We start from the raw sequence: 25,917 nt of genomic DNA on the forward strand, positions 1-25,917 counted from the left end.
CTCTGGGGAGAAGGAGACAGTGATGCCATCTTGGGAGACCATGTACCCTCCAATCATTCATTCTAAAGATTTCCCACTAGAGCAATCATGATGACACACTATTCTCAGCCAGTGAGTGAGTTGTGATACTTCCATGTAAGAGGAACATATCCAGGTGTTGTTAAGGGGCTAGAATCAGACAATTTTTTTCTGAGAAATAAAGGGCTTGTATTACTCCCTTCCTCTAGCCCACAGTTACTCGCCAAAACAGCAAGGGCCCTTTGTGGTCACACAGTGAATGGGGAACATTGATTATGAGGTGGTATTTTCAGACAAGGGTGGCACCACACAGGTGTATCACCTCAATCTCCTCAAAGCTTGGAGAGAGGCTGAAACTGCTTCTCTGGTGATTCTGATGAATGAACATTCCTATATTCCACATGTAGTGTAAGTGACATGAATGGAAATGAATACATTGTAAAAAGTAACATTTTAAACAAGAGAAGCCTGTAGAGAATTTAGAGAGCTCATCTAGGAAAAGCAAATGCTTTACATCACTTTCTCATGCTGTCAACCTCATTGCCACATCACTGGTCCATCCAGTCATCTTTCTGTCCATCTTCTTCAAGCCAATCAGCCTCCACTCAGCGTACTTTTAATCTCACTGCTCATCTGTCATTCTCGCTTGCAGATGTCTTTATGCAACCCACCTCCTCCCCTACGTCCCAATCCCCCTTTTAAGGTGTGGATTAAATGCCTTCTTTTTCTACATTCATGGTCTACATAAATAGATCAAGCTGAGTATATTCATTAGAATTACAATTTAGACTGAAATAAATTTTGTATTCGCATATACTAATATAAATTTGTTACATTAATATAACATTTTGTTATTTTTACAGAAAAAATGCTAGTAGAAATGTTCTAGAATGATTTACTTTTTGCTTTCTTACTCATTTCAGAGCCCATACCTTTTTACTTTTATTGGTGTAAACAACTTAAATCTGAGAAATCTTTAACAAAAATATATATACTACTACTTGAACTAGTAGTACAGAATGCTTGTACTTTTGCCACTTCTGCCGCTCAGCTTAGCCTGGGGAATCATGTACCCCAATGTACTTAGGCAACTTGGCAGGTTAACCACTGATACTCAGACAGGATGTGCACCACTAGCAGACATCTGCCCGAATGCCCGGGCAATAAAATCAGGCCATTTCCAGAGTTATATACCTGGGGGATATAATACAGCAGCAGCTTTTCGGCACCAGGAACTGGGTAATTTTTTATCCCAAGCAAGTGTCATGACTCACTCAGTATAACCTGTTTCTAATCCTTGTGAAGTCTGGATGTATTTGTACTGCAGCAGGGCACACCAGCTGACCATCAACTTGATCAAAGGCAGACCTGTGAATGTCATCACCAAACTGTTTGAGCAAACCATCTTCCATTGAGTTAGCAGCTCACATACCACAAATAACCCTAACCCTACTTTCAGAAGAGAGGTTAACTACACATTCCAGACAAGTGTGTTGCTCTCTTCATCAGGCACCCCCCCCCCCCCCAGACACACTGGTCCACTTATACCTCTTACTACTGAGCATAGAAACCTCACCCTACCATGCAGTTACCATGAAGAAGGTTATTAACCCAACAGCAGGACCAATATCTGCCCTTTTGCCATGACAATCAAAATTGAGGTCATGTGGATCCTCTCTCCACTGATCATCTGCCAAATGTTTCTACAAGGTGATTGAAGTCCACCGTTGGTAAATTCAGACCTGCAATTTGGTAAAAGCTATCTGAAAGACTCTCAGATCATGATAAAGAAAATTCTCTGGTCTGGTGAAACAAAGATCAAACTCTTTAGCCCAAATGCCAAACCAGGCACCTTTCATCACCTGACTAATACCATCCCTACAGTGAAGAATGGCGGTGGCAGTGCCATGCTGTGGGTATGTTGTTTTTTTTTAGTAAATCTGGCCCTACATTGTCTTTCCCTACTTTAAATTACAACCTTATTTTTCACATGCTGTTAATTTTTATATGCTCTAACTCTAAACAACAGGGTTAGAATATGTTGGTTAAGTAAGATGCACATTTTATAGTCCATCTTCTGCACATTGTAAATTTGGTGTCACATAAGGTTTTGAATTCTGAGCACCACTCTTCTCTTTTCCTAAACTCCTCCTCCTCAGAGACATGCCTGATGTTGGCTTTGGGGGAAAGACAGCACCTCTTGCTTTCATTTTTAACTGATTATCCAAAATAATTTAAACTACAAGCAATGTTTCTACAAACTCTGGACAATCACCACTTTATATTGTGGCCTTTGAGCTACAACATGAGCCCCAACTCAATATATATGAATTCCAGTGTTATACATACAATCTATCCTAACCCACTCAACAGTCTCAAGATACAAATATTCTATATTAAACAACTATGTAGGACTGCTTTCTTCCATTTGTAAAATATCTCTAAAATTTTAAATATCCTGTCTCAGTGTGATGCTGAAAAACTAGTTCATGCATTTGAACTAGTAGTCTAGGCTGGACTACTGTAATTCTTTATTATCAGGAAGCCCTAAAAACTCCCTGAAAAGCCTTCAGTTAATCCAAAATGCTGCTGCAAGAGTACTGACAGGGACTAGAAAGAGACAGCATACAGTATTTCTCCTACACTGGCTTGTCTCCATTGGCTCATTGTTAATTCCAGAATTGAATTTAAAATTCTGCTTCACACATACAAGGTCTTGAATAATCAGGCTCCGTCCTATCTTTATGACCATATAGTACCATATCAACCCATTGAAGCACTTTGCTCTCAGACTTGTGGGCTTCTTTGTGGTTCCTAGAGTATTTAAAAGTAGAATGTAGTCTTTAGCTTTCAGGCCCCTCTTCTGTGGAACCAGCTTCCAGCTTGGATTCGGGAGACAGACAGTGTCTCTACTTTTAAGATTACTTTCCTTTTTGCTAAAGCATATAGTTAGGGCTGGAACAGGTGACCCTGAATCCTCCCTTAATTATGCTGCAATAGTAGTAGGCTGCTGGTGGACTCCCATGATGCACTGAGTATTTCAAAGTCAAAGCCAACTTTATTGTCATCTCTGCTATATACAGTTCAGTCTACAGAGAGACGAGACGGCTCCAGTTCCATACAGTACAAAAGAACAACAATAAATATAGGAAGAATAAGAAATATATATTTCTTTTTCAGTCACGTTTCTCACTCACTATGTGTTAATAGACCTCTCTGCACTGAGTCATACCCGTTATTAATCTGTCTCTCTTCCACAGCATGTCTTTTGTCCTGACTTCCTTCTATCGCCCCAACGGGGCGCAACAGATGGCCACATCTTCCAGAGCCTGCTTTTTCCTTCCCACGGTCACCAAAGCGCTTGCTCATAGGGGATCACATGATTTTGGGGTTTTTCTCTGTGTGTATTGGAGGGTCTACCTTGAGGCAACTGTTGTAGTCATTTGGTGCTATATAAATAAAATTTGAAATGGATCGATTATCATCAGAGAATATTGTAAACCTTGTCGATAAAGGACAAAACAAACAGATCCTGACCAGATTGTGTTTGCACGGCTGTTTATTGAGACAATATTAAATCTTCTTCTCTGCAATACACAATATGAAATGTATTATTATTTCTTTGTGTGTTACGGGAAACATTATTGTCAAGACTTCAGTTTTAAAGATTCTGACATTTTAGAACAAACAAACAAACACAGGAATTGCATCAGAATTTATTATCAATGTTCCACATCAGTGCTCCCTCGCTTCCACTGAGTTAAGTGACTGCCCCATCCCCCAGCTCTTGAATGCATTTTTTAGACACAAAAACTATTAATTTTGTAACATAAAAGGTATCACTTGCACATTAAAAACAAAGCACATTTATAATGTCATTATCCGCCATTGTCTGTGATTTCCATTATATGTTAATATTGCAATGAGGACATACTGATAAGGCATGGTGAACAAGAACAAAAAAAAATGAATAAAACATGATAATGAAGAGGTTAAAAGGGTAACAGAATGTCTTAACGGTATGTAGGCCAAGAGGAGGCAAACCTTTCTATCTTAAACAGAAAAAGGTGTCAGGATATGATGTTAGTAACAAGCAGAGCTAACACTGAAAATATTAAAAACAGTCTCCATTTTTGTGGTTAAACTGAGCTTTGATTATTGAGCAGTGAGTATTCTGTAGCTATTTCATCTCGCAAACGGGTGTTCAGCTGCTCATAAAGTTCAAGTTGTGGCTTTCTTTGCTTCCCCCACAGAATCACTCAGTAAGACTTCTGTCATAATCACACATCAGAGTGACAATGGAACATAACAGAAACATATATAAAATTTTTGGAATTATTATCATTTGTATTTTTATAGAAATACAAATCCACCAAGACACATAGCTGTTTTAACAGCTAGTGCCACATCAGATCAATATTTCAATATTTCAAGATCAATACTGACAACAAAAGCTGGACCAGCTGTCCTTAAATTGAGTAACAGTCAAACAAGTGGAAAAGTGAAGTAGCTATTTTAGAGAGCAGGCACATTTGGGATGTGCAGGTTGCAGCACTGGGGGTTAGTGTGGCCCTTGCATTATCTATTAGAACTTTTCAAACACTGTTGCCTCAATACAGCAGTGTAAGCTTTTATTTCGAAGCAGCACGATAGTGAGACTAGATCAGGGGTGTCAAACATAAGGCCCAGAGGCTGGAATCAGCCCAGCAAAGACTCTAATGTGGTCCGCTGGAAGACTTCAGAAAATGTGCAGTATTTCATTGATTTTAACTGTACTACCATAATTCCTATTCCTATTGATAAAGACTCTAAAAGATTAAAGGACATAAAAGTTTGATTTTCCACAGTTGGCCCCCTTAAACCCTTGTGCAATGACAATAAAGAGCTATTTTTTCTATTCTATTCTACTCTATTATACGGAAACTGAGATGTACAGTTAAAATTGCATTTATTTTTTTTAGATTTTCACTGGTTCGCCCAACTTAAAATCAAATTGTGTGGGACACAATTTAAAACGAGTTTGACATCCCTGGACTAGCGTCAATCTGCAGCATGTCTTAATGCACCTGAGGACAAAAGCAGGCAACAGCTTGGCACAATGGTGTCTGTGCACCACACTTTTCCTGTATTGCTGTGGTGCATGGCGAGAAGTAGAGTACTGAGCAGCTTGTGCACTCCTAGGGTGGTCTACTGAGCCAGCAGTTGCTCTGGTGGGCGCAGGAACACCACCATTACTGTGATGTTATCACTAGAACCAGCTGTCTTAGCATTACCCACCAACTGTTGGGCGACTCTTGCCCCCACATCATCCTCGGACTGTTCCACTGGAGCAGTTCCTCCTTCTGGTTTACCAGCCAGCTTTAGTGCATCCATAACTAGATGTGGGACTGCTGACGCCTTAACTGCATCAAAGAAACCATCGCATGCCAGAAGAACATAGTCCTCATCACCCTGCAGTTTCATTGTTAGGCTTTCAGCGTCTCCAGACACAAAGGGCTTCTGGTCAAAGTCACCTGAACGAGGGATGGATGAGTGGTTAACAGCTGCAAGTGAATACTGCAGAACCTCAGACTGTTGCAGTCATTGCCTGAAAACTATTTATTAAATCAACAGGCAAACCACGTGTACATAATCACTCACACTGCATTTTATGTATACAAAAACCCTCCCTTTTAGTATATTTTACTGTATATAGTAACCATTTGTACACAACACAAGTTACTCTTGTTTTTTACTTTATTTTTCTTAATTCTCTAATATCTCTGAGTCACTTTTTCATTCCCAATTTCCTAGTGTGGGATTAATAAAGTCTATAAAGACTCCCTGACTCTCAATTAAGACTGCAACAATTTAAGTAACTTCAACACATGCACTGCACACAACATTTGTTTTTACAGATGTTGCATGTAAGGTGAGGATTACTTGTCACCATCTAAGTAGTTTAACATGGAGCTGCAGTCTAGTTCTGTCTACACACATGGTGAAGAACAAAGAGGCAGCCTTTACTGTGATGCAAATAAAAAATGTGTATGTGTAGGGATGGCTATCGAAACCCGGTTCTTGTTGAGAACCAGTTCCCACTGTTTCAATTCCTTGGAATTGTTTGCCATTTTTGCAAACAATTCCCTTATCGATTCCAGTCGCCCCGAATGACGTCACCACGTTGCGGAGCGTCATTTACTAAGCGGCTCAAACACTCAAAAGTTTGGTTATACTTTACGAGAACGGATGACGACAGGGCAACTTGCAATACTTGCAAGTAGATATTTCATTTAAGGGAGGAAACACTACAAATGTGCAAAAGCATTTGCTCACAAAACACGCGATGACCTTAAATGAATGTCGTGTTTTTAATTCCGCTCCGGACTCATGAATCTCAACCCAGCAGCAGCGGTAACGTTTGTACGTCCTCTCCCATTAATGCGGCAGGGAGTGCAAGGATGTGAAACGGAACGGTCTAGCCTTCAGATTTGCGTCACCGCTGTCTCGGTGGAGTTTAATAAACTCAGCAAGGAGCAGACGGCCATCTAAAATATAACAGGACACTGGCGTAAATTCTCGACCGTCTCACACTTCTGTTTAATCAGTTTTCTGTTTGACGTTTATTCAGCTGTGTGAAAATCCTGGAAGAACCCACCAGATAGATTAATAACGTTTTATTTAATCTAATAATTTTGATCTCAGCCAAACCGATTTACTCCGGATCAAATAAAACACCGAAAAAAAGGCAAACAATTACATTTTTAAGTTATCCGAGTGACTTACTGTATATATCATGTTTAACCTGAGTAGCGAAAGAGCGGGGATCTGAAAACGACGAAGCCACAATTCCGCTGCTCTCGCCGGCTCGAGTGACCACTGAACCCCTCCGGCTTGCTATCCAGCGGGTGGCTAACAGACGTCTCCAAAAACGTCGGCGCACTTTTGCAAATATGCGATATCTTGATAAACCAAGCAGATATTTGAAATTTAAACAGCTTCTTTCTCGCCTGAAAATATGTTAAAAGTTTATTTTGTGACCCAGAAAGAGTAATAAGACTAATTTTAAAACTTAGCAGCGGCCGCCATTGTTGGCAGCTGAAATTTGGCTGGGCCGCGCTATAAAGGATATGGTGGGCCACGAAGGACACACCCGACCCATCCTTCAAATTCGGGGAAATGAAGGACGCATTTGTCACCGAGCAGTGTCTAAGCTTGTGGTAAAAGGCTTGCACCCATTTGCACCCAGAAGTGTGAGACGGTCGATTTTCGGTAAGTGAATGTGTTTAATTGTAGGCAGGGACATTACTGGATATTCTTGTGTAATTGCTACAGAACAATTTATGTTATACTTTGTTATTGCTACAGAAGAATATTTTATTATTTTACATTTACAATTTTTTTTTTCCTGGTGACCCCGTGACACCCCATTGAAGAGCCATAGGCTGGATCTCTTAAGATCTCACTGTTGGGTTTGTAAGGCCATGTTACTCCTAAATTTCTATCTTGTTCAAAGAGAAGATATAAAACAAAGTTCTAAGCAAATCGACCTTAGTGTTCTCCTTTTTAAAAAAAGAATCGATAAGAGAATTGATAAAGGATCAAATTGTTGAACAGAATCGAAAATGGAATCGGAATTGTGAAAATCTTATCAATACCCATTCCTATGTATGTATCCAGGTGACACATTATTTAAATTCTTCTGCTTGCTGAAGGTTGTTGGCAGCTATCTTGCTTTATTTGGCAGTGATTACTGTAGTCTTTCCATTACAATATAAAGCACCTTAACGCAACTGTTGTGATATGGTGCTATATAAATATTGAACAGTGATACCTGTGGCAAGCAGGGCTGATTCAAATGAGGAGCATCCAGTGGGTCACCTTAAAAAGGCGGTTCATGTTTGAAAATCCTCCAATCTGTCTGAATTACAACCATTCTCAAAAGATTAGTGGACCAAAATTCCTCCACAGAACTGTAAAAGACTCATTGCCAGTTAGGGCAGCCCAACTAGTTACTAGGCTTAGGGGGGGCGATCACTTTTTCACACAGGAACAGGACCATGTAGGTTTGGATTTTTTCCCCCCTTAAGAGTAAACCCTTCATTTAGAAACTGTATTTTGAGTTTAATTGTATTGTCTTTGTCTAGTAATTAAATGTGTTTGATCTATAAGAATTAAATGTTACAAACATACAAAAAAGTAGGAAATGAGGAAGGGGGCAAAAACTTTTTCGCACTACAGTAAACTACTAAAAACATTGCAATTTCTAACACCTAAACCAGTGAACATTTCATCAAGACCTGTATCTCAATCAAAAGAATGATCAGCAGAATACGTGCTTACAACACAAAAATTTCCTTTGTGGGATTAATAAAGTATCTATCCATTATTCTAGCTGTTGCCTTACTATCAATAATACTTATATATATATATATATATATATATATATATATATATATTAGGGGTGCAACGATACACAAAATTCACGGTTCGGTTCGATACTTTGGTGTCACGGTTCGATATTTTTTCGATACAAAAAAATGTTCATGCATTTTTAATTTGTCATTTATTAAAATTATAAATATATATTTTAACTCAAAAGTACAGTTTTTAAATTTAACCCTAACCCTTGTGCGTGTTTTTTATTTTGACAGCGAATGCGCACCTGCAGACCACTTATGTGCAGCCCTGGTTATTTAGCTCATCATATTGCAGCCACAGAAATTCTTTTGTCCATGAAACCATAAAGCTGCACTTTCTTTTTGCCTTATAGTCTGATTTGTCATAACTTCTCCGTTTTGTGGTAAGCTTTTCTTTGGCTGTCACTTCTTCACCCTGACCTGTCTTATTTGGCTCAGCAGAACTGAAATGCTTTTACACACGCACTCACAAAAACTCAGCGATTCTCTGCGCGATCAACCTCTCACATGTTTAAGCTTGCTGCGGGAGATTTCACTTGTCATGTTTGCATAGTAAGCTAACGATTAATAAGACGATGTCAGAGGAATTGGTGCACAAATTATCATCACTCACAGATCAGTACTGTCGCTCTCTATACACAGTTCGCACGATTGCAAAGTGAAAGCAAAAAAACAAGCGCAAATTCAAACGCGATTTCAATATGTCACATATTGACAGTGGCTCACCGATGCCAATGACATAATTACCCAGCTACATTTCCGAAAGAATGCAAAAGCATTGACATATATTTTTCCTACAATAGCCCGACGGGCAGGGAAGAGATAGATTTTGGTAGCCCGACTGAAAAAATCGCTAGCTCCGGGACGTCGGGCTAGCGATATTGCGAGCCCTGTATCTGATTGAGGAATCACTCATCTTTGGAAAAGAGAGTTTATTACAGAGAAATGGCTCTTTCCAAAATAAAAGCTATACTATCCGCTTCTTCTGGGCTATATTCTCAGCAGCATAAGGAGAATCATGTGCTAACAGCTGTCTAAATGACTCGGCTAAAGTTAGTAGCATGCTTGCTTTTTTTTGTCTGCTTCCACTTGTCTTTGCACTAGGATGATGTCGGCGTAAATGTGCAGTCATATTCGTTGTGTTCCCACTAGTGCTTTCAGGTTAATCTCGTTGAAATGACCTTAACGCCACAACACGGCAAATCTCCGTTAACGAGCTACCGCCGATCGCTCCGTGCATGGGGCTAGACGGCCAACATGTTAACGAGCTAACTGCGCTAACACACTAGTTCACACCAATGTAATTGAGCATTGCATGGCACATCCAACATACTGTTTTTCTTTAGTCCATGACTCGCTTACCTTCAGGGTCATACGTCACAAAATAATTCCAAACGCCAGATCTGAATGAGAGTGGGGGAGGTCCATCTTGCAAGGAGAGCTTAACTTCTGTCTCGCTAGCTTGCCCTGCGCTCTTCCTTCTGACTATGCTGTCTGTGTTGAGCGCTCAGTGGATCTGCGCTCGACAGTGCAGCCTAGGCGGAGTAGTCGAACACAGATTCACTGAGCGCTCAACACAGACAGCATCGTCAGAAGGAAAATTGATAAAATAAATTACAAATGTTGTATTGTTCGATACATATGCGTACCGAACCGAAAGCACTGTATCGAACGGTTCAATATCGATACGAATATCGTTGCACCCCTAATATATATATATATATATATATATATATATGAATGAAATGGTACATTTTCTAAATATCTAAACACAGATTGCAAATATGAGTTAATGAGATTCACAAATCATTAGATTTCCCTTTTACTTTACAATTTACACACTGTCTCAACTTTTTTTGGAACCAAGTTTGTCGTTTACTTTCAGTTAACATGAGCAACCTCAGTTTATGTAGCAGTGGAGGTCAATTAAGGTCACACTTTGAGAACTACTATATGATACAGCCAGTCAAATCACATCTACAGTGGGGCAAAAAAGTATTTAGTCAGCCACCGATTGTGCAAGTTCCCCCACTTAAAATGATGACAGAGGTCAGTAATTTGCACCAGAGGTACACTTCAACTGTGAGAGACAGAATGTGAAAAAAAAAATCCATGAATTCACATGGTAGGATTTGTAAAGAATTTATTCGTAAATCAGGTGGAAAATAAGTATTTGGTCAATAACAAAAATACAACTCAATACTTTGTAACATAACTTTTGTTGGCAATAACAGACGTCAAACGTTTACTATAGGTCTTTACCAGGTTTGCACACACAGTAGCTGGTATTTTGGCCCATTCCTCCATGCAGATCTTCTTGAGAGCAGTGATGTTTTGGGGCTGTCGCCGAGCAACACGGACTTTCAACTCACGCCACAGATTTTCTATGGGGTTGAGGTCTGGAGACTGGCTAGGCCACTCCAGGACTTTCAAATGCTTCTTACGGAGCCACTCCTTTGTTGCCCGGGCGGTGTGTTTTGGATCATTGTGATGTTGGAAGACCCAGCCTCGTTTCATCTTCAAAGTTCTCACTGATGGAAGGAGGTTTTGGCTCAAAATCTCACGATACATGGCCCCATTCATTCTGTCCTTAACACGGATCAGTCGTCCTGTCCCCTTGGCAGAAAAACAGCCCCATAGCATGATGTTTCCACCCCCATGCTTCACAGTAGGTATGGTGTTCTTGGGATGCAACTCAGTATTCTTCTTCCTCCAAACACGACGAGTTGAGTTTATACCAAAAAGTTCTACTTTGGTTTCATCTGACCACATGACATTCTCCCAATCCTCTGCTGTATCATCCATGTGCTCTCTGGCAAACTTCAGACGGACCTGGACATGCACTGGCTTCAGCAGCGGAACACGTCTGGCACTGCGGGATTTGATTCCCTGCCGTTGTAGTGTGTTACTGATGGTGACCTTTGTTACTTTGGTCCCAGCTCTCTGCAGGTCATTCACCAGGTCCCCCCGTGGGTTCTGGGATCTTTGCTCACCGTTCTCATGATCATTTTGACCCCACGGGAAGAGATCTTGCGTGGAGCCCCAGATTGAGGGAGATTATCAGTGGTCTTGTATGTCTTCCATTTTCTGATGATTGCTCCCACAGTTGATTTTTTCACACCAAGCTGCTTGCTTGGTGCAGGTCTGGTGCAGGTCTACAATACTTTTCCTGGTGTCCTTCGAAAGCTCTTTGGTCTTGGCCATGGCGGAGTTTGGAGTCTGACTGTTTGAGGCTGTGGACAGGTGTCTTTTATACAGATGATGAGTTCAAACGGGTGCCATTCATACAGGTAACGAGTGGGGGACAGAAAACCTTCTTACAGAAGACGTTACAGGTCTGTGAGAGCCAGAGATTTTCCTTGTTTGAGGTGACCAAATACTTATTTTCCACCCTAATTTATGAATAAATTCTTTACAAATCCTACCATGTGAATTCAGGGATTTTTTTTTCACATTCTGTCTCTCACAGTTGAAGTGTACCTCTGGTGCAAATTACTGACCTCTGTCATCATTTTAAGTGGGGGAACTTGCACAATCGGTGGCTGGCTAAATACTTTTTTGCCCCACTGTACATTTCTGTGGTTTTGTGAGTTGGGACTGACTTACCTATGGCTCTCGATACAGCATATGTGCCATTAACACGCCAGCAACCCATGAAAGTAATGCAGCCTCCAAGATCCTCAATTCTCTGTTTCTCATCCTGGACAGTTTAACACATCAGAGAAGGAGTTTAGCTTCTGGTTTCCTTCTCACCATTATGTGTGAGTATGTAAAAATAAGTGCATGAGTAATTTAACTTCACATGAAGTAACTGCATTTGTTAGTAATAGTTAAAAAAAACACATGCGCGTACACACACAGTGTGTGTGTGTGTGTGTGTGTGTGTGTGTGTGTGTGTGTGTGTGTGTGTGTGTGTGTGTACGCGCATGTGTTTTTTTGAGCTCTGAGGAATGTTTGATCCATATCACGCAATAAACTTTCCAAATATTTTATCTGCATTCCCATTTTGGAATACAACATAGTATGAAATTTGAGGCAGCAGAGGTTGTGTGTTTGTATGTGGGATTCTTACCTCTCTCTCTGGTTTATGTGGGTCCATGAGTCTAACAACATGCCCATCTCTGACCAGTATTGCCTGAGAGTCTCCCAGCCAAGCAACAGTCAGCTCTTGATCCTGGATCAGTACTGCCACTCCTGTGCTGCCACTCCGGAGACGCTGCAGCACACACAGGTGTAATTTAAAGACAAAAGACAGAGCAAGACAGCACACCAAGTTGAGTACTATAGCATGTAAATGTCAGCAGAAAACATTGTGCTCAAGATGCTGCACTGCTGATTTCTCAGTACCTCTCTCTTGGCCTTGTTTCTGAACATGTCATCTGTGCGTTTGAAGGCTGTTTTAAAGGCTGTGGTTGCATCACTCTGCAGCATCTCCTGTTTACTTAGAACAACATGGAGGTGAGTGGAAGCGTAGGTTGCTGCATCCACCCCTCCATGGCCATCAAACACAGCATAGTAAGCACGATCTACATCATCCTGGACCATACGGGAGGGAAAGAAAGACACAGTCATAAATAAATGTCACAGAATGCAGTTTTGTGAAAAACTAAGTGTACCCCATGATTCAGTGGCTTGTAGGACCACCTACAATACACACCCTCTGAAGTGTGGGCTGACAGATGCCCCCCATAGGCAGCAGTGATCCCAGGATGCAGCCTACCAATCCCCAGATCTAGCCAACCCCTCAGATGGGACTCTAAAATACTTTGGTATGCAGAGGAGCTCATGGTGAAGTTGGTGACTGCAAGATATGCTGCACAACAAATCTAAATCACCTCTCCACCACCGTGCAGCATCTGTGTATGCTTGGCTTTCTTCAAATATGGCTTTTATAGAGGATCAGCACCTCACTGCTGCTTACTTTATTTCTATACAAGCAGTAAGGGTACACTTAGTTTTAACAGGACTTTATGCGGTCCTGTGAAAACTTTTTTTTTTTCATGACAGTATGTTTGATAATTAGTTGGGATTGTAATTTCAGTTTTTATTTTTGTGTCTGTGATATTTTTCATACCTGAATTCCAAAGAGCTGGTTGAACTCGGCTAAAGCCAAATGTTTGTCCTCCATTTTTCTCCGGGTGTTTTTGATGGCATGAATGGAGCACTGGAGGTTGCGAGAGGGACAAAGAGCCACCTTGGGGAAGTTTCTGTGCCACGCCAGTGCTACATCTATCAGTTTATTCAGGAAGGTGCGTTGGACTGCCTCTGATTGAAATACTGACAATAAATTACAATACAAGTAAGAAACCTGTTATATTTCTGGTTTTTTTTTTTCAATAACATCATGGACAAAGGCATTTTATTCCTTGAATTAATATGTACAATGGAAGTCAAACTACTTCCAGGTGGCACGGTGGTTAGCACTGTTGCCGCACAGCTAGAAGCTCCTGAGTTCAATTTCACCATCAGGCTGGGGTCTTTCTGTGATCTTTCTTCCTCCCACCATCCAAAGACATGCAGTTTGTGAGGATAGGTTAATTGGTTAAGCCAAATTGCCCTGTGTTAGTGTTAGCCCTGTGACAGACTGGCAACCTGTCCAGGGTGTACCCCGCCTCTCGCCCTATGACAGTTGGGATAGGCTCCAGCACCCCCCACGACCCTGAAAAGTATAAGTGGAAGCGAATGGATGGAAGTCAAAATACTACTTTTCAGTGCAGTGCAATGCAATATTTCCAACCACTATGCAAATGTACACCAGTTCCTTATAGAGGAGAGGTCTACTCATAGTTTCAATTTTAGTTTTTTACTTGTTTAAAAACTTTAGAAACTGAAATTATAATTGTTTGTGTTAAAACGGACCCTTTCACACACATGTGGCATCATCGAGGCTGAGGCTGTGCCCAAGTTGGCTGTGTGGCAGCAGACAGGGTGATATGTATTGGATAAATTATCATCTCCCCTTTTGCAGCCTCAAATTGCACTGTAAAAGATAAATTATAGTCTGCGAACATGCCAATAAGACCTGAGATGTGAAGACAAGTGTGAATGTGATCTGTGTTAGTACCGCTAATGATATTTGGTAATGATAAGTTGGTATCAAGTTACTTGGAGAGTGTATATCAGATATATGATCCTGGACAGACAACTTCCAAACACAAGATTATTTCATTCTGTCTGCTTGAATTGAATTGGCATCTTTCAGTATAATGCAATATATTCAAAGCACCACAAACATACAGACTGCTTTGTCATCTGCCTTCTCTTCTTGGTCACCTTCAGGTTCCTCAGGGCACTGGTAAGGTAAAAGGTCAGTCTGCAGCAGCTGGGAATATGCTGCCTGGCAAAGGAGGGCACCGAGTCTTGGAGAAGCACCCCTGAACAAACACAGAGATAAATACATGTTGTGTAATCTCTTGAAATTTGAGTCATTTTTCTAACTGCAGTTACAAAGTGTTGCACCAAAGTCCAAATTGTGGACAGAAAAAAGAAAAGATAATTTTTGGGCAGTAACCTGTAAATGCACTTCTTTTCCTCTACAGAATTGCATTTCTCTGGCAGCAAAGATTGTGTTTAGGAAAAAGGAAGTGGCATGAACAATTTTGTTTCTGCAGACAGGAAATGAAACCTTCCTGACAGGGAATACATCTGTAGAAAATGTGAGCAGAACAGAAAGCCAGTCACAGTTTTTAAGTGTTACTTTTTCCTGCTCAAAGTTTAAAAGTGTTTGAAAGTCTTTTACCAGCCTCTTCTCATTGCAGAAAGATTGACTGCAGATTATTGATTTCTAGAAGCCCAGACTTCTTACTAGGGATGGGTATTTATACGATTTTTACGATTCCGATTCCATTTTTGATTCTGTTTAACGATTCGATTCTTTATCAATTCTCTTATCGATTCTTTTTTTCTTTTTTTTTTTAAAAAGGAGAACACTAAGGTTGATTAGCTTAGAACTTTGTTTTATATCTTCTCTTTGAACAAGACAGAAATTTAGGAGTAACATGGCCTTACAAACCCAACAGTGAGATCTTAAGAGATCCAGCCTATGGCTCTTCAATGGGGTGTCACGGGGTCACCAGGAAAAAAAAAATTGTAAATGTAAAATAATAAAATATTCTTCTGTAGCAATAACAAAATATAACATAAATTGTTCTGTAGCAATTACACAAGAATATCCAGTAATGTCCCTGCCTACAATTAAACACATTCACTTACCGAAAATCGACCGTCTCACACTTCTGGGTGCAAATGGGTGCAAGCCTTTTACCACAAACTTAGACACTGCTCGGTGATAGGGCTGGGCGATATATCGAGTTTTTTAAAAATATCGATATATTTTTATATGAGATATAAGATGTGACCATATCCTTTATATCGATATAGCCTATGTTACGTTATAATTATAGTTGTGGAGCCACAAGTTCTCTTTCGTCCACTTTTGTCTCTACGCAACGTTACTCGGCCTCGCCTCTCCTTCACTAAACACAGCTCCCCCTCCACCCCCATCGCTTCACCTGCAGGCAGCAACAAGATGGACACGGCAAATCTCCGTTAACGAGTTACTGCGCATCGCCCCGTGCATGGGGCTGGACGGCGTCAACGTGTTAACGAGCTAACCACGCTAACGAGCTAACCGCGCTAACGCCATGCACAGCCTAAAATCCTTTCATTTTCTCAAAAGTTGACAGCGCGCCTTATGTATGAATTCTGGTTGTGCTTGATGACCGCAAACCGATTTCATGTGGAACACGGCGCTCAGCAATCTGTCAAAAAATGTTTTAGTACGACTTTGGTAAGCTACGGAGCTGCACCGCTTGATGGATTGTCGGAGCATTACGGCTACCGTAGTCCGGAGGCTGGCGGAGTGATACGTACTGTGCTTCAACGTAATATTACCGTATTGTGTGTGTATAAGGACCATAAATGGCACCTGTTAAGAGACACGGTTACAAAGAGGGTTTCAAACTCCAGGCTGTCAGTCACATAGTAGAAGTTGGGAACAGAGCAGTTGTGAAATCTGTCTTTGTTATTATGCTCAGCGTCTGTTAGTTTACATTTTGACTGCACAATTGTGAGCTCTTTGTTATGCACAAAAACAACAAAGTTTTCTTTTATTTATGGATCATTATTATTTAATAAATGCTCATAATTTATTTTTGAGTAGTTTTTTTCATGTACATCTATGCTGTATGTTAATAAAAGTTAATAAAATATCGAGATATATCTTATATCGCCATCCAGCTAAAAAATATCGAGATATGAATTTTGGGTCATATCGCCCAGCCCTACTCGTTGACATTCGTATATCCTGGCCTGAAAGAAGACACTAACGGGAGACTGCAGCGAGAACTGCCAGCATCTGAGCCAACCAATTCGTCGACTCCTTCAAATGCGGCCGACAAATGCGTCCTTCATTTCCACGAATTTGAAGGATGGGTCGGGTGTGTCCTTCGTGGCCCACCATATCCCAGAATTCATAGCGCGGCCCAGCCAAATTTCAGCTGCCAGCAATGGCGGCCGCTGCTAAGTTTTAAAATTAGTCTTATTACTCTTTCTGGGTCACAAAATAAACTTTTAACATATTTTCAGGCGAGAAAGAAGCTGTTTAAATTTCAAATATCTGCTTGGTTTATCAAGACATCGCATATTTGCAAAAGTGCGCCGACGTTTTTGGAGACGTCTGTTAGCCACCCGCTGGATAGCAAGCCGGAGGGGTTCAGTGGTCACTCGAGCCGGCGAAAGCAGCGGAATTGCGGCTTCGTCGTTTTCAGATCCCCGCTCTTTCGCTACTCAGGTTAAACATGATATATACAGTAAGTCACTCGGATAACTTAAAAATTTAATTGTTTGCCTTTTTTCTGTGTTTTATTTGATCCGGAGTAAATCGGTTTGGCTGAGATCAAAGTTATTAGATTTAATAAAACGTTATTAATCTATCTGGTGGGTTCCTCCGGGATTTTCACACAGCTGAATAAACGTCAAACAGAAAACTGATTAAACAGAAGTGTGAGACGGTCGAGAATTTACGCCAGTGTCCTGTTATATTTTAGATAGCAAGGAGCAGACGGCCGAGTTTATTAAACTCCACCGAGACAGCGGTGACGCAAATCTGAAGGCTAGACCGTTCCGTTTCACAGCCTCGCACTTCCAGCCTTCTCGGTCTTCAAAGGACCCAGCCCACGTAGACTGCGAAGGCCAGGTCCTCCGAAGGATGCAGCCGACGTTTTGGAACACAGCTTCTGTCTGTCTCTCTCATCATGGTCACCTAAATGCAGCGCACAGTAATGGCAGGTTTTGTAATAAGGCAGATCGCGCTAACATAATATGCACTGTTAGTTAATTATTTACCTGCCGCATTAACGGGAGTGGATGTACAAACGTTACCGCTGTTTCTGGGTTGAGATTCATGAATCCAGAGCGGAATTAAAAACACGACATTCATTTAAGGTCATCGCGTGTTTTGTGAGCAAATGCTTTTGCATATTCGTAGTGTTTCCTCCCTTAAATGAAATATCTACTTGCAAGTATTGCAAGTTGCCCTGTCGTCATCCGTTCTCGTAAAGTATAACCAAACTTTTGAGTGTTTGAGCCGCTTAGTAAATGACGCTCCGCAACATGGTGACGTCATTCGGGGCGACTGGAATCGATAAGGGAATTGTTTGCAAAAATGGCAAACAATTCCAAGGAATTGAAACAGTGGGAACCGGGTTTCGATTCCCATCCCTACTTCTTACCTAACAAAATGTTAACAAAAATGTTAGATGCAATCTCTCTAATCTGCAAATAAAATTTCTATTAAAAGTACAATACTGAACTAAACACTGTAGGATTAATGGTTACTTTGCCTCTTTCCCTTGTTATGCGTATATAAAGAGACGACCGTGGCTCAGGGGGTTGGGAAGGTCGCCGGTTCAATCCCCGGGCTCTCTGTCCTGGTCATTGTGTCCTTGGGCAAGACACTTTACCATACCGCCTACTGGTGTTGGCCAGAGGGGCCGATGGCGCGATATGGCAGCCTCGCTTCTGTCAGTCTGCCAAAGGGCAGCTGTAGCTACAACTGTAGCTTGCCTCCACCAGTGTGTGAATGTGACAGTGAATGAATAGCGCTTTGGGTGCGTTGAAAAGCGCTATATAAATGCAATTCATTATTAGTATACAACAATAACCAGCATTCGACTGACATTTACAGTTTGTATAAAACAAGAATAAATAAGTTTTACTTCATGTCTGCTTGTGTATCACCATACACTAAAAATCATTACATTTAAAAAAATGGAATATGTAAAATAATCCACAGTATAATCCTTTGTATTTATAATATTAATTAAGGCCCTTTACTAACTAAATGGTGTGTGTCTTAGATAGCCACAATCATTTTCTCTTATTGGTCCACAGAAAAATAAATTTGTTCATCGTTACAACCTTCTATTCAGTTTGTCTCCTTCCCAGTCATACCTGTTTGCCAATAGCCTCAGGCCCAGCTCCAGGCTCTCTCCATGCAACTCCTCCATTGTGAATTTACGACTAAGAGGGCTAACAGGAAGTGAAGCGCCTTCCTCCAGAGCAGCTGGAAACTCCTCCAAAAATGCCTTCAAAAAGCACAGAGCCTCCTCCTGCTCCATCCCGCTGACTCTGGCTGGAGTGAACTCTTCGGTAAACAGGAGGTCAGGGCTCACAGGTCACTTCACAGTGGACAATTGAAGGGCACAAATTGAAACAAATTAATCAGTATAATTACATTACCATTTTCATCTAAAACTGTTTTTTTGTCATACAAGTTCAGAAAACTAATATAGGAGGTGCTTACTGTGTCACAAGATGCTTGTCTGAGAGTAAAATTAAAAGCAAAAAAAACGTAAAATACCCAAATTCCCCCGAATCTTATATTTTAATTGAAAGTACTAATGTAATGATACAAGTGTTGTTATAAGCTACAGGACTAATAGGATTGCCACATCTTGTAATTTGTACAGATTTATTGGTCGAGGATGTACTGCAGTCATCTGTGTGCATTTTGTGCATGATATGATGCTCCCCTGAGACAATATAATTCGAAGGTATAGCATACAGTTTCATTGGTAGGGATATGATACCCACCTCTAAGTATATAGGTATCAGTGAAGCCAGATAATACACACACTGACTACCGAAATGTCTTAAAGACAAAGACCTGGATGACCTCTAATTTCTTGTTCTAAATCGGATAAAACTGAGGTCCTTGTATTTGGCCCTAAATAGCTTAGAAATATGGTATCTTACCAGATTCTTAAGCTGGTTACCTCTGGTAACATTGTGTGGAATCTCTGACTTATTTCTGACCAGGATATATCCTTCAATACACATATTAAACAAATATATCGGACTGCTTTTTCCCCATTGTACTCTAAATATCTCTAAAGTTTGAAACATTCAGTCTCAGAGTTATGTTCAATAACTAATTCAAACATTTATTACTTCTAGGCTGGACTATTGTAATTCATTATTATCAGTATGTCCTAAAAACTCCCTGAAAAGCCTTTATTTAATACAAAATGCTGCATGAAGAGTACTGACAGGGAGTAGAAAAAGAGCATATTTCTTCCATGCTGGTGTCTTTTCATTAGCTCCCTGTTTAAAAATTCAGAATCAACTTTAAAATTCTTCACCTCATATCCAAGGTCTTGAATAATCAGACCCAGTCTTATCTTAATGACCTCATAGTATTCTATGATCCCAATACAGCATGCGACTCTCAGACTGCTGGTTTACTTGTGGTTCCTAGGATATTTAAAAGTAGAGTGGGAGGCAAACCTTCAGCTTTTCAGGCCCCTATTTTAGGGAACTAGCTCCCAATTCTAATTCAGGAGGGAGACACCCTTTCTAATTTTAATATTAATTAATATATTATGATAAATGGTAGAGCAGGGTGATATGACCAAAAATATTTATCATGATATATATTTGAAAATTTGCAATAACAATATAACTGACGATATAATTGACACTAGACAAAACACTTTACAACTTTATTAGTGCAAAAAACATCAATGTATTTTCACTTAAACAAGCAGTAGTTTTTATGTGCATTAAAGTTATATAAAAACTTAACAGTGCAAATGCAAATTCCTTGCTGACAGTTTAACCAAAAGGCATTTCCAGTGAAAACTGGCCGACATATAATAATAATAATAATAATAATAATAATAATAATAATAATAATAATAATAATAATAACTGGTGAAGGCAAGCTACAGTTGCAGCCACAGCTGCCCTGGGGCAGACTGACAGAAGCGAGGCTGCCATATCGCGCCATCGGCCCCTCTGGCCAACACCAGTAGGCGGTAGGGTAAAGTGTCTTGCCCAAGGACACAACGACCAGGACAGAGAGCCCGGGGATCGAACCGGCGACCTTCCGGTTACAGATGCGCTTCCCAACCCCCAGCACCACGGTCGCCTAAATCCTCAGCATAACCATATATAATATCCACAAAACTTAAAAAGAGGTTATACACACACACAATACGGTAATATTATGCTGAAACCCAGTACGAATCACTCCGCGAGGCTTCTGCTTACGATAGCCGTAATGCTCCGACAATTCATCAAGCGGTGCGGATTTGTAGCTTAGCAAAGTCGTACTAAAACATTTGACAGATTTTCGAGCGCCGTACACATAAAATCGTTTTGAGGTCAGTAAACACAACCAGAATTCATACATAAGGTACACGGGTTTATAAGGGGCACTGTTGATTTTCAGAAAAATCAAAAAGATTGATTTTAAGTGAGCTGTATTTTCCAAAAAAAAACAAAACAAAAAAAACACGGTAATAACGATGGCCCGCTAGCATGCTCTACCAAAAATAGTGCTTTGTTGTGTATCTGATGGACAAAAGCTAAACCAGTTCCACACCAATGAAGTTGCAGCATTTTTACAAACCAATTATGGTTCATCCATTTCATTCAACGATCCGCTTTCGCCCTACTCATTCTCCGTCACCGCCATGCTTTTACAGCTATGTGCATATGAAAACAAAGGCACTACGCATGTGCATCCATATTCTATCGCGATATTTCATTTTCTTATCATTGCCGAACATTATATCGGTATTACGATATGATATGGTCCAGCCCTAGTAAATGGACTGGTTCATATATAGCGTTTTTCTACTCTGAGCATTCAAAGCGCTTGTAAATTCACCCATTCGCACAAGCACTTTTTTCCTATCCTTTTCTAAGTACTTCCTATCTAACAGTCAGATAGGACTCAGATGCCAGCAAGGTGGAGGTGGAGTACTGGTTTGGGCTGGTATCATCAAAGATGAGCTTGTGGGGCCTTTTCGGGTTGAGGATGGAGTCAAGCTCAACTCCCAGTCCTACTGCCAGTTTCTGGAAGACACCTTCTTCAAGCAGTGGTACAGGAAGAAGTCTGCATCCTTCAAGAAAAACATGATTTTCATGCAGGACAATGCTCCATCACACGCGTCCAAGTACTCCACAGCGTGGCTGGCAAGAAAGGGTATAAAAGAAGAAAAACTAATGACATGGCCACCTTGTTCACCTGATCTGAACCCCATTGAGAACCTGTGGTCCATCATCAAATGTGAGATTTACAAGGAGGGAAAACAGTACACCTCTCTGAACAGTGTCTGGGAGGCTGTGGTTGCTGCTGCACGCAATGTTGATGGTGATCAGATCAAAACACTGACAGAATCCATGGATGGCAGGCTTTTGAGTGTCCTTGCAAAGAAAGGTGGCTATATTGGTCGCTGATTTGTTTTTGTTTTGTTTTTGAATGTCAGAAATGTATATTTGTGAATAGAGCAGGGCGATATGGCCAAGAATATTTATCACGATATATATTTGAAAATTTGCGATAATGATATAACCGACGATATAATTGATGCGAGACAAAATACAACTCCACAACATTACTAGCGCAAAAAGACAACCTTCCATTTATTTTCACTTAAACAAGAAGCTGGTTTTTATGTACATTAAAGCTTTATAAAAATGTAACAGTGCAAATGCAAATTCCTTGCTGCAAGTTTAACCAAAAGGCATTTCCAGTAGAAATGGGCTGACATATCCTGAGCATAACCATGTATAATATCCACTGAAGTTAAAAATAGGTGCTTTGCAACATTAAACTGCAGTGTGCAGTATGCATTTTTCGGACCGTAAGGTGCACGGGATTATAAGGCACATTAAGCGAAACAAAGCAGTCAGATAAATCAAACTTTATTAAACTCATTCTTCTTGCTTCCTCCACTTCTGTACCATTGTTTCATTAATGTTGAATTCTCTGGCAGCTGCTCTATTCCCATGTTGTTGCAGTATATTAATGACTAACCTCGTATTGTGGATGGATTATCTCAGTTGTTCTCCTGACTGAAGTTTGGTCCGTTTACAGCATCCTGCCATGCGATTGCATTTGTCTCTAACCATGAAGAACCTTCACGTTAACTTTTATAAGTGGAAAAGTGTTAGTGTTCGTCCTCCAGCTTCACTGTTTATGTTATGCTAACATAGCTGTGTCGCTAGCGATCACGTAGCACATCATTATATACTAGCTAGCCCAACTTCAGTAACCCTACAAACGTCACTGCTGTTTAGTTTCCTGTCTTCATTTATGTTGGAAGTGATAGCAGAGCTGTACGTTTGATTTTTTGCAGAAATCTCTCAGTCAGAACATGCAATATCATGCTTAGGTAACTAGCGAAACTAGCGAGCTAACTTCCGCTAGCTTCCTGCTAACTTCTAACTCAGTTAAATGTAATAACTTTTGTTTTCATGGATGCCTGGAAGTTAAACTTTATAGTTACACCTGGTAAAGCAGCAATGCTGATCGTTTTATTAAAGATGAAAGAATTTAGACAGTTTTTAACTCTAAGTGACGCTGCAGTGTTGTTTGACCTGAAGTATACGGAGTTTAGGACCCAGATTACTCCCAGATTTAAGAGCATCTTAGTCCGACAAATATGACAATAACAACGGCCGCTTGCATGTTCTGCAAAAAAAATGTGCTTTGTCGTGTATCTGACAGACAAACACCAAACCAGTTCCACATCACGGAAGTTGCACCATTTTTACAAACCAATTCTGGTTCATCTGTTTCACTCAACAATCGTCCATGTGCGTATGAAAACAAAGGCACTGCGCATGCGCGTTTTACTCCCATTCTATCGCGATATTTCATTTTCCTATCGTTGCCTAACATTATACCGGTATTACCGTGAACGGTATAATATGGCCCAGCCCTATTTGTGAATGTGGAGATGTTATATTGGTTTCACTGGTAATAATAAATAATTGAAATGGGTATATATTTGTTTTTTGTTCATTTGCCTAATAATTATGCACAGTAATAGTCACCTGCACACACAGATATCCCCCTAAAATAGCTAAAACTAAAAACAAACTAAAAGCTACTTCCAAAAACATTCAGCTTTGATATTAATGGGTTTTTTGGGTTCATTGAGAACACGGTTGTTGTTCAATAATAAAATTATTCCTCAAAAATACAACTTGCCTAATAATTCTGCACTCCCTGTATATGTGACAAGAGCGGAGTTCTTGTAATGGTCACTTGGGGCTTGCTCCAAAACTTTTTCAGTCCCACGGACTGTCCAGCTTTACATGTTTATTGCCTGGTACAATAATGTGTCCAACTTGGACAGCTTCTCTCCCCAACTGTATGGTGGGAGACTTAAATTTTATGTTCTTATAATTCATTTATTTGGATATTGGCATTTGGGGGTGTAGACAGAAAACTGTCATTCCTGTTTTCTTCTTCTGACCCGTCTCCGTAAAGCTTAGGCTGTGTGGGAAAATTCCAGCATACCAGCAGTTTCTGAAATAGTGGGACTAACTTGTGTGGCACCAACAACCATGCCCCTTTTCTAATGCTCCGTTTGAACCCGAGGAGGTCAACTTGACCATGGCTACATGTTGCTGCCATAACTGCTGGTTAGATATTTACATGCCTATCTAATAAAGTGGTAAGAGAGTGTATATGGATTTTTACAGGAAATATTCGTACAGTTCGATTCATAATTTGTTGGGCATATAGAACGTTTTTGTACAGCATCGCAGTGGACTTGAAATCAGCAATAATCAATTTATGAAATGTAACGCTCTAAACCAGGCCCCAGGGACTTCATTATTACAGGATATTTTTAAAAATAAAAATAAAATGTTTTTTTTAATGCGCCAGCTTGTTGTCATGTAAGTTACATGTTGGCCAATATGTCTGAACATTTCTTGAAAGAAGCGCAGAGAAGCACTTGAAAAGGGCTCGCAAACTCCCCACACTTTGAGTTAAACGCAAAGAAAAAAGCAACCGTGCTGCATTGGTTGTACACCAGGACTCATACCTGAAAACTGGAGCCTAACGATCAGCTTTCCCGTTTCTTTTCTTTGCAGTGCGTTACATGAATGTTGAGGGTTTGGTGCTTTGTATGCAGTACACATTATAGTGCTGCCCACAATTACACCTCGAGTCCTGAGTCACTCACTCAAGTGAGTGAGTGACTCAGCGACCATGTTTCATCGACATGATCGCTACCAGAATACATGCTTATTTTACAGCCAAGCAGACAGTGGTTAACTTGGTCTTACCGTCCGCTGACTTGGTGCAGTCCCTTGTTTTAGTACGCGTCTTCACACCTCCTGAAGTCCTACTGACTAAACACGCCCTTCGGCGAGACAAAGACTAAAGGGATTTACTGATAACACAAACATGCACCGCGTATGGTAATACACAATCCCAGTTCACTATTAACAGTGTTTACAGATCTGCGCAACGATCCACGCCCAATTGAACCGGCAGTTTCCTGTACGCCATCATCGTCATCACCATTGTTATAAGACCCTTCTTCGCCTATCTTTTTATGGCGGGTAGCAAACAACTTTAGGTGTTATACCACCACCCTCTGGACTGGAGATCTCCCATCATGCCTTGGGACATGTGCTGCTGTTTAGATGTTCTTGTTCTATTGTTTATGGTTACGTTACTTTTAACTGTTATCTTGAATGTTGTGTTTACGCCGTGGTGCAGCGTCACTGACAGTTGTTGTTTTGTAGCGAGAGTGCTGTACCATGAGTGACTTCTGTTGTGCTGTTGTTGAAGTTTGAGGCACATTGTAGCACAGCAAGTGTTTTAATAAGGTGCGCTCCCTATCAGCTTGGGGTTAAATAACAAGCTCAATCTTTCTCTGTGAGCTTCTTTGTTAAGATTTCTCTGAATTTCACAATATAAAACATTGCACGGACACGCTTTGCTAATTATATATTTTGAAAAAGAAATGTAGAGGTAGGAATTGCAATTAATATAAATAACATGACGCTAAGCATCGGCCAATTTCATTTCATTTCATTTCATTTCATTTCATTTCATTTTTATTTATTTCACACTTGGTACTACAAATCAAACAAAACAACCACATCTTCTATCAACAAAACACAACAACCATGTGTGAAAAGGAGCAGGAAGAAGAATGTGAACTAACAACAAGGTCACGGGTAA

The 25,917-nt window shown here is 40.4% G+C and overlaps 1 protein-coding gene across 2 annotated transcripts; it reads right to left on the bottom strand.

The window, feature by feature from the left end:
* Window positions 1–3,545: 3,545 nt before the first annotated feature.
* Window positions 3,546–25,267, bottom strand: ppm1f (protein phosphatase, Mg2+/Mn2+ dependent, 1F). Of its 2 annotated transcripts, none has more exons than XM_085293680.1 (8): window positions 25,011–25,267; window positions 18,870–19,096; window positions 14,691–14,791; window positions 13,492–13,694; window positions 12,765–12,953; window positions 12,490–12,633; window positions 12,024–12,117; window positions 3,546–5,531 (listed from the first exon to the last, which is right to left on the bottom strand). In XM_085293680.1, the coding sequence occupies exons 2-8, from the start codon at window positions 19,034–19,036 to the stop codon at window positions 5,206–5,208; spliced, it is 1,224 nt and encodes a 407-aa protein (XP_085149806.1). In that variant the 5' UTR covers window positions 19,037–19,096; window positions 25,011–25,267; the 3' UTR covers window positions 3,546–5,205. The 2 variants fall into 2 exon arrangements, with proteins under 2 accessions (XP_085149806.1, XP_085149803.1); XM_085293677.1 differs by having other exon boundaries at window positions 14,655–14,791.
* Window positions 25,268–25,917: the final 650 nt, after the last annotated feature.

The sequence above is a fragment of the Mchenga conophoros genome, linkage group LG12 (assembly GCF_057382185.1).
Source record: "Mchenga conophoros isolate Kocher_MC1m ecotype Shallow Benthic linkage group LG12, M_conophoros_male_GT1.1, whole genome shotgun sequence".
Taxonomy (NCBI): Eukaryota; Metazoa; Chordata; class Actinopteri; order Cichliformes; family Cichlidae; genus Mchenga; species Mchenga conophoros.

Excerpts from the sequence above, each read along its gene's own strand:
- ppm1f (XM_085293677.1), bottom strand. The coding sequence starts at position 19,036 with ATGGAGCAGGAGGAGGCTCTGTGCTTTTTGAAGGCATTTTTGGAGGAG. Across the intron at positions 13,695-14,654 it reads GGCAGATGACAAAGCAGTCT|TATTTCAATCAGAGGCAGTC; the intron begins GTATGTTTGTGG and ends ATTTATTGTCAG. Across the intron at positions 12,634-12,764 it reads GAAACAAGGCCAAGAGAGAG|CGTCTCCGGAGTGGCAGCAC; the intron begins GTACTGAGAAAT and ends TGTGTGCTGCAG.